We start from the raw sequence: 18,070 nt of genomic DNA on the forward strand, positions 1-18,070 counted from the left end.
GAATATCTTATTAGCTGTTACTTAAAGCATAAATTCTTAATGTTCATTGCAATAAATATTCAAATTAAAAGTTCTTTAAAAGAAAAACATTTGTTGCAAGTATTCGAAAAGCTGCAATCCAATCTGTTATTGTTAGTTATTAATAGTTAAGTAAGTTAAAATGCAGCGACTAAAATTCAAAGTCGAGGCCTCTGTGTTGAGCACTACAAAGGTCGAAGCTACTTATGATATTCAAAGTGCCTATAGCGTTCTATAAAAGGTTTCAACTATTCCTTATGAACGCTTCAGCTAGTTTATCTATTCTAACAAGCTTCATATCAAAAATTTGATGGTCAGAAAATAGTTTAAGATTATGATCAAGCAGGCAGCAAGCTTCAGCCCTTCAGCATACCAGTTTGACACGCATACAAGCTTACACAAAGCTTATGTGCATGTGTGTGTTTGTGTGTGTAGAGGCTACTCCAAGGTCTTGTCGTGGCCTGCTTGAAAGCCAAAACGATGTGTAGATAGGCAAAGATGATGCCAAGCAATAACAAGAATAACTGCAGCAACGCACGCAGGATAGAAAGGATAAGAGTATTGAGTAAATGCCACCCCAAAATCAGATTGGCTCTGGGGCAGCGTTATCAAAAGGGCAAAGAGAGAGTGAGAGAGAGCGTGCGGAGAGTGAGAGCGTGGATGAGGGCGCGAGAGAGGCAACGACTGTCAGCGGGTCGCGGGGGATTTAACCTGTTTTTCGCAAAAAGCTTTTACGCACTCTGGGACTCGCAACGCTCGCTCACCTTGCCACCCTTTAGGCATACAAAAGCACACGAGAGCGCAAAAAGAGAGAGAGCGAGAGCGAGAGCGTGTCACTGCCCCAGCGAGAGATGCTTTTCCTATGGACTTTTCGCATGCCGTGGCCCAGTATCCATTCGGTCGTGTTCCCATAATAATGTCTGCCAGCGGAGCGCAGTGCTCGTCGCCGTCGCACTTACCGTCGCAGCCATCGTCAGCGTTGTCATTGTCATCAGCAGCAGCAGTCACAACCGCAGCAGCAGCAGCAGCAGCAGAGGAGCAGAAGCAGCAGCTTAAAAATACATTTTCACAATGAAGCAAACGGGAGAAGGCAAGCAAGCGCAAGAGTGAAAAGAATATAAAAAAAAAGAAGAGAAATGAATTAATTTGCTGCTGCTCAAGCTGAAACAAATACCAAAAATACAAATATACGACTCGAGTCGACTCGCAAAAAGAAAAACTCGTGTAGTGCTGAAGCATAAACTAAATACAAATACGAATACAAATCACAAAAAGAAAATTAAAATGGCACGCGCGTAGCAATAAATAAAGCAGCAGAGGCAGCAGCGGAGGTGACACTAAAGAATCTCGCTGTGCGTGCGTGTGTGTGTGAGATAAGCCCATGTAGTATATAAAGATACATAATTGTGCGCTAGTGTGCGCTACTCCTGTGTGTATTTGTATTAGGAGCAAGCCTAGCCCGGCGTAGTGTATAAATATAAAAAGCAAAAACGTGCAAAGCCACAACAATTTCAAACTTAAATAAACATTGTTATATATTTATTTGCAAGTGTTTTTAGCCAAGTTTCGTTTACATATATCGCATATATATTTTTTTTCTGTACGCAGGGCTTTTCTTTGCCTTTTTTTCGCATTGCTTTTCCGTTTCTTTTTTTTTTTTTTGTGTATTATACACACACGTTTTTTACACAAACAAACGCACACACACATAACACATGCATGTCAATGTCGTCTTCATTTTGGCGTTCGTTTCATATCGTGTGCGCTACTCCCCAAAAGCAGCCGAAGCACCCGAACTCACACACACACGCACACATAGACACGTTTGTTTGTTGTTCATGTAATTTGTGTGTGAGAAGCCAAGAAGCCCTGTAAAAGTTCAATTGTGCCTCTGACTAAATTTTATTTACATATTTATGTTAATGTGACGCAGCACAGTCGCTCGCAAAAGTCTTTGTACGCTGAGTTATTAAACAAAAGGTAGGCAGCAATTAATCTTGTGGCTTTTGCCAAACTATTTGCATATTTATGTAGCAGCAAATGCAACGCGGCAAACTTCCTGCTCGCTCTCAGTGCAGCTCACTCTCTCTCTCTCTCTCCCACGCAAGCGCTGTGGCTGCTGCGGCTCGCTCTCGAGCAGAGAGAGCCAAAGCTTTTGCTTTGCCAGTTGTTGTTATTGCTGCATTTCACACTTGTGCTGTTGTTTTCAATGAAACACGCCACGCTCTTGCGCTCTCACCTGCTTTCTATTTGACTGTGTGCGTGTGTGTGTGTGTGTGTGTGAATCGATGATGTTGGCAAGGCAAGCGCATGCCGGTCTTCCTCGACTGTAAACAGTCGCACCCAAGCCCAAAATTCTTTTGTAGCTTAATGCAATCGCTTGGCCTGGCTTCGAATATATGTTTGTGTGTTATTCGTGTGAACCACATGGCGTATGCGTGTTGCCCACAACAGTCGGCTACGTCATGCACCTGTGCAGGCGTCGCTTTTCTTTCTCGCGTCGTCTTCTTGTTGTTTTTGGCTTTTTGTTGTGCTTGCGCATATTTCGCGGGTATTTCCCAAAAGCACATAAATTGTCATTAGAAGAGGGTTGGGCCAGAGTCTATGCTCATATTTTGCTTGTCGCTGTTCGCCCAACGGATTTTTTTGAGACGTCAAGCATGCGAATTCTTTCAATAATTATATCACAACAAGCAATGACTAGTTTGGCAAATATGCAGAATTTATTTATAGATAACTTGAAAATTCAATACAAGCAAGCTGCCTGCATTTTTAAATGGCCAGCAGATATTTTGCCTTATAAAGCTTATAAGAATAATAAACAACCCTTAGCCCAATATCAAAAGTAGCAATTGCAAATTAACATAATTATGCGTAAAAGGAGATCGCTTTAAGAAAAAAAAACTACAATTGCTCGCTCGAGAGATAGAGATAAAGAGAAAGAGAGAGAGAGAGAATCATCCCTTTTTGGAAAGTATGCGGCGCTTTGTGCGTATCCTGGGCACGCACATTTCAATTACTTGCCTCACTTCTCGCCTTTCAGGCTCAGGCATAGTTTTCAGAATCATAATACATAAATCGTAAACAAGGTCACATTCAATCTATGTATACACAATTATGTACAAGTATGCGTATCTGTGTATGTCTGTGTGTGTGTTTGGAAGTTTTATCGCGTGGTTCGCTCGCCGCTCTCTCTGCTGCTGCTGGCTCCGCTCTCCAGAAAGTTATGCACGCGCTTTACTTATTTACGTCTCCCCCCTCCCAACTTGCAGCAAAATGTGTGCCACAAACAACAAATCAAAGAATTCTCACATAACCTGAACTCCATAGACCACAGAAAGTGAGGACCGAAAGAGAAAGAAAAGAAAAGAAAAAGAAAAAAGTTAAAAGGCAAAACAACGGAAGCGGAAAATTCGAAAATTCGAAAAGAAAATAAATAAATACATGTTCAAGAAATGTATCAACCAACAACAAATGCAAAGCTTTAAATAAAATATTTTTAAACTATACAACTATACATACATATATATATCTAGTGCATAGAAGAACAAGAAAAAAAAAACAACAACAAAAAACAAATAAGTTAGCTATAAGCACTTCAATAACAATTGAGAGTTAAATCGCAAGTGCGCAGAGACCAAATCTAATAAATAATTCTGGTAGTTTGTGATTCTCGGTGATATGGTGTAAATGTGATAAATAAAGTTATGGAATTTTTAATTCAACAACAATAATATTCATAATAATTAATAATAATAAAGCAAACTCTCTACTACCAACTTATATAACAGTCGATTCTGTTTTTAAGAGTCTTTGTTTTTTTATTTCGCAAAACACTTAAACAATAACAATAACTATACCTATACTATATACACACAAGTAATTCTAACTAAGCTAACTAAGCCTTATCTCTATAAGCATAATTGATAAATCTAAACTAAACTAAATCGCACAAAAGCCAAAAACCAAAAACATATTCAAAACTCAAGTGTAAAATCGTGAAACATCGTCAAGTTTTAAAACTCTATTAACTGCACTGCCGGCATATTTTTGACAAATATGATTTTAATCTAAAAAAAACCAACTATAAAAACCCATGCAAATCAGAATATATACGTACAAAATTATTTATAAAATTCAACTCTTATCGTACGTCAATAATTCTTATGAAAAAAAAAAAAAAACAAAAAGACAAACAATAAACTCAACTTGAAGTCATTTAGCAAAATGCAATAGTTTATCTCTTTCTAACTTGCTAAAGGTAACGCTTTAATTATTTAAGAAATTGCATTTATATTTAGTACAAACCAAAATATATTATTTATTATGAATTATTTATAATTGTTGGATTTGCTTTTGTTGAATTTTTCTTGCAGAACATTTTACATAAACTGTGATTATGAGTTCCACAAAATCCCAAGTAGCCCTCGCTACAAATATTCCAACCAACTTAGCCTCCGCCTCTGCCACAGCCACTTCCTCTGCGGCCGCCGCCGTTGTTGTTGTTGCTGCCGTTGCCTCAAACAATTCAACAACAACGTCATCGCCGCTAACAGCAGCAGCAGCAGCAGCAGTCGCAGCTGCGGCAGCATCAGCCCCAACAGCAGCAGCGCCAACGTCGTCACTTGTGACGTCATCAACAGCAGCAACAATCATTGCAACAACAACTGCCGCCGCAACCAACAGCAACTGCAACAGCAACAACAATAGCAACAGCAATAGCATCGAGGATAGCACAGTAACCGCTAATTTGGGTCGTCAGAATAGTCTTGGCAATAGACGCGTAAGTATGAAGCCAACTCTAGAATATATAAACCGTAACTATAAACAAAATGTATATATGATGCATAAATAGGTCAGATTGATTTAGAATTCTCTCTCATTCATGCTGCGCTCACTCAGCTTCGCTCTCTCGCTCTGAATGTCGACACAGATGCACGTGCGTTTGCCTTTGACTGTGTGTGTGTGTGTAACATGAACTGGAATTGTGTCTCTGTGTATCCGTATCCGTGTCTGAGTCTGTGTGTGTGTGTGTGCGAGATACACGCCCAAAATGCATTTAACTGGGTCAGGTCAGCTTTCGAGTCTTGCTTACTCTGTAGGGTTGCCTGGCATTGCTTTTGCCTTTGGGGCTGGGTTCGTCTCTGCAGTTTTTCTAGGAATTGGAAACGCAATTGCTGGAAATTCCCAATCGACCCAAAAGCAAACCGAACCGTGCTTTTCATGCTGTAGCCCGCCCCTTCTATGGCTTGAATGATTGCCGTAGAGTTCAAGGTTTATGTGGAGCTGGTGAGAAACAGTTGGGGTGGTTGGGTGGGTGGGTTGACTTTCTATGCCAAGGTGTTGTAGCATTCAAAATACAAACTTCCATTCTGTACTAACTATACAGATCAAATAGATTTGATGGATGAATCGTTGTAATGTTTGCTGCTTTGACTGCCACCCAAGGTCGATTTATTGATTTTTCCCAGTAACTGGTGACGTTTGCGGAAGTTTGCTGGCACGAACATGTTTGCCAGCCAAGCCAAGAGAGAGAATAACAAATGAGCCCAATGCAAGTTGAGAGTCATGTTCTCCATAGTTCCCAATAGAACTTGAGTAACTTTAGCTTGCGATTAATTAATAACATCAATATGTTTATCGAGTTGTTTATGCACTTATTGTCAATAGAGATTACTTAATGATTTTCTTGTTGGCCAAGAAGCGCCTTTTGTTGATTTTGACCAACTGATTGAAGCGTAGTTTAGGGTAAGTGGCACATCGAAAATCGACTGATTAATGATAGTGCCCAATTCACATGACTTTCAAAGGGACTTGAGTGTGCAAGTGTGCATGTGTGTGTGTGTGTGTGTGTGAGTAAAAAATCAATGCGGCACACAAATAACGCATTAAGCAGGGACCAACTGACTGACTGACTAACTGATTTTGCCAGTGCTGTCCTTCGTGCTTTTGTTGAAATGTCAAAAGCCAAGCCAATGGGCTGACTGGCTGGCTGACTGGCTGGCACGGCAACCTTAAATGCTTTAGCTTTGGATGGGTTTTCCTTTTTCGTATGGCTTGGGAACATGTGTGCAGATCGTTAGCGTCGGCCGGCATTTGTTTTACATTTTAATGAACTCTGGCAATTGCATCACGGGCGAGGCGACGTCATCGCCACATCCCCAAACTAAACTTTGGTTGGGCTGTCAACTTTGGCATTAAATTAAGTAGTGGCAGCTAATTTGAAATTAATTGCTTACCTTTCTTTCTTCGTTCTTCTTTTTACACAGGGCAATATGAAGGGCAAACATCTCACACGCAGTCATGCCATGCGCGAGTCCACATCGCCGCCACGCACGCCAACGCCGCGCGCCAGTGGCGAGCAGCAGCACAGCAGCAACAGCAACAGCAGCAACAGCGATGTGCATGAGCACAACAACAACAATGCCATAATAAATAATAATAACAATAGTAATAGCAATACTAATACGAATAGCAAAGCACAATCAACAGGACGCGGCAATTCGCCGTTAATGGACACACCAGCTGTGATTGTTACTAGTCAGCAGCAGCAGCAGCAACAACAGTTGCAGTCACAGTACCAGCAGCAGCCATTGAACGTGCCATTGAGGGATGAGGCTGAGTTTCCCAAGCTGTCGCCGCCCAAGAAATCTGGCACGGGTCAGCATAATCGCACCAATAGCAACGGCAGCGTCGGCATGGAGTACAACAACAACAACAATAACAACAACAACAATGCCAAGAAGTATGTTGTTGATATAAAATCCAATGGACTGGACAAGCACCACAACAACAGCAGCAGCAACAACAACAACAACAACAGCAGCGCTGTCATCTACAATTCGGGCATGAACTACAAGGCGGCGGATCGCCACGAGCGGCACGAGCGCCATGAAATGTCCAGCCAGAACAGCAATCTGAGCAACAGCAATCATGACGATGATTATCACTATGAGCGTGGCGCAGGCGCTGGCAAGAAGCATCGTGCCAATACCAACTCGAAGGGCTCCAAGCCGCGCTTGAAGAACCTCATGGGCAGCTCCTCGGGCAGCATTGATGGCAACTGTGGTGCTGGCAATGGCAATGGTAATGCCAACAACTCGCAGTCGATGTGCAACAACTCGAACAACTCGAGCAACAACACCTCGGGCTTTATATCGCGCGGTAAGTGGCAGCAGCGCTTGCTGGTTGGACCAGCTGCCGCTCATGGCTTCATTCATTAATTCAAAGTCTTTCACCAATCAGAGAACTCGAGCGAGCAGTACACGGACTTCGGTGGCACCGATTTGCTGATGTTCTTTCGCGATACGCTCAACAAGAATCCAAAGGATCGCCATATTTTGTTGAAAATCGAAAAGGACCTCATGGACTTTGTGCAGGACAAGAAGTAAGCTAACCTAACTCAATTAATTGCTGTATGCTAATAAAATTTCTATTTCGGCTTTCTCAGCAGTCGCGGCTGTGAGTATCGCTTTCCGCCAACTTCCTCATACAATCGCATGTTGATACATCGCACCGCCGCCTTCTTTGGCATGGATCACAATGTGGACTCGGAGACGCAGCAGTGCGTCATTGTGGCCGTCACCAAGGGCACACGCATACCAGAGGTGCGTTTCAGTTAAATTGTAAATCATTGCTAAGACTTTTCTTTCTTTTCAGATTCGCTTCAAGTCCTTGGTGCGCATCGATAATCGCGACGATGCGCGCAAGTCAATACTGAAGCGTGATACGCACAGCTTCGATGAGATGAACCATTCGCCATACCTCTGTCCAGAGCGCGTCATGCTGGATCGCAAGGCCAAGAGCTTTGAGGAGCGCGAGGAGGACTACGATCGCTCACGCAGTCGCATCTTTAATCGCACTGCCCAGCAGGATGGCTATGGCGACATGTCCAACGAGGAGTGCTATGGCGGACGTGGCGGTGCTGGCGATGCTGCTGGCGGTGGCGCTGGCGCTGGCGGGAATGGTGGCTGGCATAATGTGGGCGAGCCCAGAGGCAAGCGACCCAATGGCAAAGTGTTGCAGATGCAAAATGTAATTAGATCTAAGGCAAGGCGTTGATAGTTACAGCTGATTAATTCGCTCAATTTTATAGTCCACGGAATCACGTGACGGCGGTGGCAACGGCGGTGGTGGGATGCGTTCGGCTGGTGCTGTGCCCAAGTCGCACAACTTTAACAACTATGGAGGATTGCCCAGTGCTGGCGGCCCAGGTGGCTCAACGTTGCCGCGCGGCGATTCCACCAACTCAATCAAGAGCGGTCGCAATGGTGGTGGCAACGGTGGTGTCTTCACCAAGCAGGACTCGACAGGCAGCACTAGCACGCCCTGGCGCCTGTCGCCCTCAAGCAGCGGGTAAGTAGCCCACAGATTGTGGCACTCAACTAGCTCCAAACGCTCGTTAAGCACACTCTTAATCATATAAAAAAAAATATACTGTTGATAAATTTGCCAAAAACCATTTTTGTATGCTACCCAATACCAACAACAACAACAAAAACTACATAAAAAAAAAAAAAAAATAAATAAATATAACCAGCTACAAGACACGCACCCAATCCGTGCGCTCAGATTCCGTAACGCCCTCGCCCACGGGCTACGGCAGCGACAGGCAAACGCCGGAGTTCAGCCAACCGCCGAGCCAGTGCCAGTCCAGGGGGGGAGTGATCTCAACAGCGATGGCAACAGCAATGACAACAACAACAACAACAACAACGAAAGATAACGGTGGCCATCCAGCGTCGGCAACAGCTGCCTCGGCTGCGGGATGCGTCTGGGCCGTCACAGATATTTCGAGTGTGCCTATTGGCAGCGTCCTCATTGATCCGCAAACCCTCCAACCAATTCTCAATGCAGACGGGTAATTTACAAAAACCAAAAACACACGAAAATCAAAATAATACAAACTTATGAAAATACCAAAAGTTGCTACCGAAATTCAGTTCAGAGCTCTCATTTTTTTTATTTTGCAAATAATTTAATTGGTTCCAACTAACTTGAATTTATGTTCAATATATTTTATGGCTTTAGCGGCGTATACTTGATGTCTTAACTTATACAACCAAAATAAAGTTGCAAATTAAAATAATATTATATGCATAAATATATACTTAGCAAGCAAGCATTTATCAAGTTTATAAAGCGCTCTCACAAATTATAACAATTTTTTTTTTTAATTTTCAATTACTTTTTGGTTTACTCAAGTTTAATATTTTTTTTATTAATGCCATATGGATGTGCTACCTTTCAACTTGTTGCTGTTGTTTTTGTAAATTATCTGCCTAAACGCAAACAAATAAATAACCAATTGCAGCTCTCTCTCTTATATATATATATATATTGTGTGTGTGTGTGTGTGAACACGACTCTCTCTCCTAGCTCTTCTCCTTGCTCGCTCTCACTCTACATTGTTCTCATTAGCTCACCGCTCTCTCTCTCAATCTCAATCTGTCACCGCCACTGTCATTATCATGTCAATTCATCAGATATTTTATTTTCATTTTTCATTTCACTACCAAACTGCAAATCGTTTCACATACATTTTGTGATCTGCCCGTGTTGTTGTCTAACTGTTACTCTAATTGCATCGCATTTGTTGTTGTTGTTTCTTTTACAAATATACTTAATGCAATTAGCAAAATATATACATAATACTTATACTACATGTTTCAACTCAATAACAGAGTACAGCAAATTAATTGTCTGTCGCTGCCGTCGCCTACACCAAAGCGCACTCTCTCACCCAAAAACAACTCTCTGGCCTTAACTTTAACTTAACCTAACTTAACTTTATTTTACTGTTACACACACCTCAACTAAACTAATCTAAACTAAACTAAGCTCAGGCCCAAGCCAGTTGTCTAACATTGCATCCATCCGCATTGCAGCTCCATCTACCACTACGACCCGTCCAACTTGCCGCCCAATCAGGCGCTGCAACATGCAGGCAACAGCAACAACAACAACTATCAGTCGAGTGGCAACTATGGCAGCTATCGCAAGTCTTCACCACATCAGCAGCAGCAGCAGCAGCAACAGCAACCGCCCCAGCAACAGCAGCAGCAGCAACATCAAGCGCAGCAGCAGCAGCAGCAGCATCATCAACAGCAGCAGCAGCAGCAGCTGTACCACACTGAGCTCAGCTGCAGCTCCACGGAGAGCTATGCCGAGGAGGTGCAGTCGCCTGGCGTTGACTGCGGCGACGTCTATGAGAGCTACGAGCCGCCATTGCAACAGCAGCAGCAGCAGCAAACTGCATGCGACGCCAACTGCAAGGCCGATGACACGGACAGTTTGTCCAGCGCTACGGCCTGTCTGAGCATCACGACCACCACTTCCACGAAGAACTACGATCGCATTGAGGTGCAGAAGTACAAGAACCAGGCCACCAGTCCCAACATACCCGCCTGCTGTGCTGGCGACAAGGAGCTGGAGGCAGTGCCTCCACAGCAGACGTTGCCACCAGAGGTGCCGCAGGTGCAGCCGCTGGAGCAGGAGCTGCCTGTTGAGCAGTTGCCGCCCAGCCAGACGCCATTGCCGGCAGCTGCCACCAACTGTGATGCGCCCTCGCCCAGCACCACGCCCTACAGTCAGTGCGAGGTGAAGGCGAGCAGCACCCAAAGCCAGACGCAGCTGCTCAGCGAGGAGCCCAAGACAACTGCCTGGACCTATACGCAAAGCTTCCAGGCCGCCGATGGCTCCACAGTGTTCCACACCACCACGCCCAATGGCGCCACGCCTTACTGCACCACCACATATCAGCAAGCGGTAAGCCACAAGTCCAAGTCGAATCCACCCAACAACTCCTAATAAATCAATTTGCTTTGCTTGCAGCCCGATGGCAGCATCTATGCCGTGCCCCAGGGCATGGTCTATGCCGCTTATCCGCAGCCCGGCGTCAGTGGTGCAGCCTCGCAGCCGCTGTTCCACCTGACGAACGGCGGCCAGCCGACGCAGACGCTCTTCGCCTCGCAGGATGCCGGCGAGCTGCCCGGCGGCACCTACATGATACCTGTCTTCGATCCGACCCAGCAGCAGCGCGAGGGTCTCATCCCGGCCCAGGCCATCTACCAGACGGCTGCGGGACCTGCCGCCGGCAGTGATGCCGGCATGGCCGCCACTTATCCCGCTGCACAGTTCGCCACGGCGGGTCCAAATGGTGCGCCCATCTACCAGGCGCCGCTGATCTACTCCAGCGATCCCTCGGGCGCGCAGCTGCAGCTGCCCATGGCCACCTACCCCATTAGCTATCCGTATCCCTACTACCACACCATACCCTACTATGTGCCCCCGCAGGCGGTTGCCGCAGCGCCCATGATGGCCACGCCCGCTCCGGCGCAGCCGCCAAACGGCCAGACGCCCTCGCAGGCGCAGGCTGCCGGCCAGCTCAACCTGGCAACTGCCTCAGCGGCTGGACCGCCCACGGTAGCTGCTGCCGGTCAGCAGAGCAGCAACGGTCACCAACTGGTCACCAGCAGCAGCAGCAGCCACAACAACGGCTCCGGCGGCGGATATCTGGGCTCACGCGTCAAGCGCACTCCCGGCGGCGGCTCCATACACTTCAATCCCAGTTACCCGCCAATGCCGCCGCCGCCTGCTGCAGCTGATCGCAGCATGGCCGTCATTAGTCCACGCGTCCGCTGGCCGCAGCTGCCGGCTCCACCACATATCATGCGCTGCCCACACTGACGCTGGCGCATGGCGGCGCCTCTGCGGCCAATACTGATCTCAATGCTGCCGCCGCCGCTGCTGCTGCAGCCGCTGCCGGCGCGCACGTCTACGCACTGCCCCCGCAGCACGCCACGACGCTGATACCCACAAACCTGTTGCCATACACCACGGGCCAGGCGGCGCCACCCAATGCCATGCTGCATCCCCATCAGCAGCCGCCCACAAGCGCCACACACTCGGGGCCGCCGCATCACACGCTCATCGCAGCCACGCCCTTTTATCAGGCAGCAGGTGGCGCCATGGAAGCCTCGCAGTCTGCGCCCAGCACGCCCGTAGCTCCTGGTCGCCAGGCGCCGCTCTTCAGCACGCCGCCAGCGCCCAATGTGGGTCATGGAGGCAACCAGAGCATTGCCAGCAGCCATTCAGGTGGTGCTGGCGGTGGTGGTGGAGGAGGAGGAGGAGGTGGTGGGTATCACAGCAACAGCTCCACGCCGCACTACTACAACAGCCAGAGCAGCAACGAGAGCTCCTACAGCTCCTACGATAAGCGCAACAATGGATCGACGGCGCCACTTGGACGCAAGCCCTATCACCCGGGCGGCTACAATCCGCGCCACTCAACGCCGCTGGGCAACATCAACTCGGGCCCCAAGACGCCGCTGCTCAACTCCAACAACGAGCCCACGCCCCGCGCCTCGCCCAGCAGCATCAGCCTCGGTGCTCCGCCCACATCCTCGAACTATCACCACGCCACGCATCGTGCGCCGCCGCCGCATGTGCTGGCCAAGCGCGACAACAAGCCCGCGCAACTGCCACTCATCAGCGGCCCGCCGCCCAACTATGCCACGCCCACACAGAGCGTCAGCTACGAGAGCAAGCCGCCCATGCGCCTCAATGCCGGCGCCGCCAGTTTTCGCAGCCAAAAGTCCATCAGCACGGACTTCCGCGGACGCAGCGTCTCGCAGCGCAACTCGCCCAGCGCCAATGGCGGCAACGGCAGCGGCAACAGCAGCCACGAGAGCAGCAACAACTCGCCCACAAGTATTGTGGGCGGCGGCGGTGGAGGCGGCAGCAGCAGCCACAACAACAGCGCCGCCAATACGCCCAATGCAAATGCCAATGCCACTGGCATAAGCACGCAGTATATAGTGGTGGATCAGTCGACTGGCGCCGCTGTGAATACCTCGCCGCCCACGCTCTTCACCAGCGCCGGCAACGCGGCCGGAGGCGGCAATGGCGGACCACGCGCCACCCACATTCCAGCCCAGCTACATCACAGCGCAGCTGGTGGCCAACAGCAGGCGACCGCGGCGACAGTGCTCAGTGGCGTAGGCATGGCAACAGCCGCTGCACTCGGCGGCTACAATCCCCAGTCCAGTGTCTACATTAAGTACGGCCAGACCTACTTTGTGAGTACTCAAAGCATTCGAAGCAACAGAGCAGACAAGAGAAAATTTGATTTTAATAGAATCCCTTTCAATTGCAGCCCTCGATGGCCTTGCCCAACAGTCGCCGCTCACCCTCCACGGGCGAGATTCGGCCACAGATGACGCAAATGACTGGCATGTATCCCGCCACGATGATGATACAAGGTGAGCTCGAGCTCAAGGAGCGCACAGCACATTTTAAATAAACACTAACTTTTTTGTCTATATTGGATGCCATTGCAGCACCGCCACGTCATCCCAGTCGTCATCCGAATCCAAACTACAAGGGCTCGCGTCCGCGATAAGACAGCAGCAGCAGCAGCATCGATGGCTCAGACAACATGCAACACCGCAACAACAGCAACAACAACAACAAAATGAAGAAACAAACAAAACAAAACCTATATACACATAACGACATACCTAAGATAAATATAAATAGCAACTTAATCTAGTGGAACATAATGTAGTTGACCCAAAACAAAAGTTATGTAACAGATGGAGGAGGAACGGGAATGGGAGCGGGAACGAGAAGAGGTGCTCCGCCTCCCAGGGAGCAACTGAGCTCGGTCGTGTGGCTAGAGCTAGAATAGAATAGTAAGGGAATGAGCGTGAGTTCGCGATGGGTCTGTGGGCAGTTCATGTGGCAGGGCGTGGCAGGGACAGCAATATGCTAGACGTATATCTTCCGCAGCAGAAAAAAGATAGAAAAAACAAAAAAAAAACGTAGCCCTAGTTAAGCAACTATTAACCTACAACAAGAATCATATAAAAATCAATGCTGTATATTTTGTGCCATTATGAATAGTTTTTAAAGCAAAGAGATAACACGTACCGAAGAAGCAATAACTGTAACTGTACACAACGATGCCTCACTTTACCCTAATCACTTTCCCCTAATCACCTAACCTAAACGAGTACGAACCCATGCCCAAGACGCAGGAGATCCCCAGTTTAATAGACTGACTGTGAGCAGCAGCTCCAAACAAAATTCGCCTACAACAAATTCGTGGTTGGTCCGATAGTCAAGGCTAAGCGCATTAAGGGCAAAACCGGAAGCCAGCGTGGCAGCTTCTCATACCATGCACTGCTCCCCAAAACCAAAAAGGAAATCTCATTTAACTTTCAGTTAACATAGCCTCGCGCTCGAAATTGTGTCACGCTGTTGCGCTAACAGTAAAATGTTAAAATCTTTTTTATGTTAAATATGTTTTGCCTTGCTTTGGTGTGTTTAATTGAATGCGTTTTAATTATGTTAGAATTCTCAACCAAGCAGCGACAGAACTGCAACAGTTAAGACCTTGACCCACACACACACACACACACACACACATACATAACACACACATCTATACATCCTTGTACTATATATTTGCAAATTTTGTGTTGCAAAATTTGTCACTTGTAAAGCTCTGCGAGTTAAGCTCATTGCACACACAGTCTCGATCCACATACATCTGTTAAAAGTCAAAGCCCCCAACTATGTTAAGTCAACTTGAATTATACAAGTATATATATAACATATATATATATATATAAACACGCTCTGTACAGCATTTTGTATGTTGTGCGAGTTTTTGTGAAACTTTTTAAAGAATTATTGAATTTCCTTATTATGTTTATGTTCTTTCGAAATAGAATTGAATTCTTTAAGTTTCCTTTACATTTCTGTTCCTTACGGCAAAGAAGCTGCACTTAAATTTTTTCGTTACTTAAACTTAAGCAAACGTAATCGGATGAAATATACATAAAGATGATGCGCCTAGAGTTAAGTTAATGAGAAATCGTGGTACGTAAGAGCCAAGCAGCTATACATTTATTGTTAAACAAGATAATTAGCTTAGCGCATAAATTATATACATATGTATATGTACGATTTAATATATATACATAGGCAAGTGAAAACACGAAAAAAAAACTAAAAACAAACAAAAAACAAAAACAAAATAAAAATATTAGTTAAAGTTGCGTTTCTTTCTTTTAACTTATGATTTTATGTTATGCTATCTTATTGTTTCCTTCAATTCATTCGTTGCTTTTGGTTTAAGCATGTCAAAGTCAAAGGATTCGATTCGCTGCAGCTGTTGACAAGCATTCTAAACTCGAAACTCAACTCGAAAACTTTCCAAAAGATACAAACTGTATGTCTAAATGTACATAACAATAATTTACAAGCAAGCCTAAACGCGACTTAACATTTAGCTTTTAAGTAGGTTAGTGTACGCAGCGAATGGAAAATGAAAACGGAAAATGGAAAACTTTGCATACAATTTGGAAATTGTCCAACGCTAGATGCAGCTTTTAGTAGTAGACGCTTGTCAAAGTCGAAATCTTTTCATTATTTCAAACATTGCAATTCTTATGAGCTCACACACACTCACACAAAGACAAACACACACACACACACACACATAGGCCTACAACTACTTAAATATAGCTTTGAAAAGTGCGCTAATTCGCTTAACATATTAACATACCAACTAAGATAGACAAACTGCTCAAATTACTAGGCACCTTACATTATTACATTGCAAATTTACATAACATAACATTATTACATCTATACAAGCATACACATACATATACGTATGGTAAACTGGTACCAGTTAACACATGAAACGCTTTGTTGGCTAGTCCCGCAACCAGATTATATAGTTAGACATAGAAAGAGAGTTAGTGCAAGAGTGAGTTACAAAAGCAAACAGAAAATAATATTGGAGAGTCCTCAAAAGTATCGAACATTTGCTCCTGTTGTGCAATTCCTTGTTTGTTGCTCTATTTGTTATGAAAATGAAAAAAAAACCAAATACCATGTTGAGAGTAATGTTGAAGACGTTAAGGAGAGAGAGAGGGAGAGAGAGAAAGGTCGGGCATAACATAGAATATGGAACAGAACAAATGACAAACCCTCAAGCTGGGCTTAAATATGTTATACAATATTATTATTACATCATGATTAATCTAGTGCTAAGCCGCAACGTAATTATAGTTTTACAACCAAACAAACAATATGCGATAAAAATGAAAGTAACACCAACAACTTGAACACCAACAACAACTTCAAATACAGCATGTAAATGTACTCGTAATAACGATTCAATGAGATAAAGACAAACAAAGTTTTTACCGACGAGCATACCGATAATGATAATTATGATGAAAAAAAGAGAAAAACAACAAAAAAAAACGACAAAAATAAATAAAATGTATTTATTTATTTTAATTTATATATACACTAGAGAGTTATTACAAATATATATATACATACTATATATATACATAATATATAAGGCAAAAAAACAAAAACAAACCCTTGTACAGATTTTTCAAAAGGCACTCCAAAGGTAAGACTGAAATTTGTTTTAGCTGCCCAGTTGTCTATGATTTATTAGCCCCAGCAACGAACTGAACACCCTCAAGGTTATTTGCCTAGCCAGCAGGGTTAATGCAGAGCTAATGCGACACATGTGCATATTAAGCGACCATAAAAACAGTTCAAGCAAATAGAAACAAGCGATAAAGAGATACGACTGCACATATGCAAACAGTACGGCGACCCAATAACCTAGAGGAGTGCTGGAGAGAGGGGAGTGGGAGGGGGAGGGTTGAACGTACAGGTATTTATGACCATGGTCAGCAAGTTCCATTGTCTGGTAATAATTGCTCTGGGGGTAGATTTGACGTCTTCATAACACGCGCGAATGAGCGAGGCAAAGCGAGGGCAGCAAGAGCAAAATACCGAAAGATATGTTGCATTGCAGTTGCCCACCAACAGTTTTGGGAAAAATGAAGCCAACAAATTACCCTGAAATGAAGCAGCAGCCGGTTGTGGCCGCGGCTCGTATCTTGGCTGTGCCATCAACATCAAGTGGAGACGACCACATTCTGTGGCAACCCATAAATCTGCCAGCTAGAGAAAGAAGAAAACCCAAAATAACGACAGCAACAGCGACAGGTTGCAGCTCAATAAAGAGCTAAATAAATATTATATCGTCTAGGAGCCCATGGGCCCAAACAAAAAGGGATGAGTTCATTTAGGGTTTAAACGCGGATTGCAGCAGGTAGCTGCTGCTGCTGCTGCTGGTGCTGGTGCCTAGTAACCTGTTTTAGACAATGCAGCGGTTAAAATCAAATGGTCATCGCTTTTGTAAACTGGTGACATTTAAAAATTATGGCATGTAAATGGAAGGCATTCTGGGAAGCGTTGACAGCCAACGGGCAACGGCGCTGTGGTTAAAGGTTCGTTCGTTGCTTGTCTTTTGGGCTCAGCTCAGCGTTCAACATACACGGGTTCGGGGGGCTACTGTTAATCAATTTAGTGCCTAGATGAAGTTATTTGTGCAGCATGCATAGATGACCCAAAGGATAAGCGCTGCAGCGCTAGCCACGATCCAGACTCAACTGATAAGCGCTGCATATATATATTATGCATTTGGCTGGCCCAACGGGGCGTATACGTAATGGAAACTTTCATGCTGACGTTGCTGTCAAGCTTTACATGGTTGATATATGAGCGGTATTAAAGCAACCAGCGCGGAGACATCAAAGTGCACACATATACAGACAAACATTTGCATACACACACACACACGCACACATAGACACAGCGAAAAGCTATAAAAATCACTTTGTAGTCGGAGGCGGCGCAAACTATGCAACAACAAGAAGCGAAGCGTAAAAAAAAGTGCAATGCAATCAATTCAAAAGAGCTGCCAGTGCATAAGAGCACTCAGTGAGGGGTGAGGTGGGGTGAGTTGGGGCGTGAGGCTGTCAGCAGGCTGCAGTTAATCCAGCAAAAAAGGCAAGCAACATAAACTGATGTTAATCCTTAAATAACGCGCGCAATATAAAGGCGACAGCCAAATGCCAATTGAATGCCAAAGCGGCTTTAAGTGCTAGAAAGACTGAGAAAGCCAAGAGCGGGACAGCTGTGTTGCAAACAAAATATAATAAAT

General features: G+C 45.3%; 1 protein-coding gene across 1 annotated transcript; it reads left to right on the forward strand.

Moving 5' to 3' along the window:
* Nucleotides 1-3,545: 3,545 nt before the first annotated feature.
* On the forward strand, nt 3,546-13,831 carry LOC108599811 (protein encore). The gene is given in 13 exon segments (XM_017986909.2): nt 3,546-4,279; nt 4,395-4,801; nt 6,288-7,182; nt 7,264-7,405; nt 7,472-7,625; nt 7,678-8,052; nt 8,114-8,373; nt 8,558-8,878; nt 9,906-10,785; nt 10,852-11,598; nt 11,601-13,097; nt 13,175-13,280; nt 13,359-13,831. Coding segments are annotated over 12 exon segments (5,823 nt in total). The 5' UTR covers nt 3,546-4,279; nt 4,395-4,417; the 3' UTR covers nt 13,421-13,831.
* Nucleotides 13,832-18,070: the final 4,239 nt, after the last annotated feature.

Source organism: Drosophila busckii, chromosome 3L (assembly GCF_011750605.1).
Source record: "Drosophila busckii strain San Diego stock center, stock number 13000-0081.31 chromosome 3L, ASM1175060v1, whole genome shotgun sequence".
NCBI lineage: Eukaryota > Metazoa > Arthropoda > Insecta > Diptera > Drosophilidae > Drosophila > Drosophila busckii.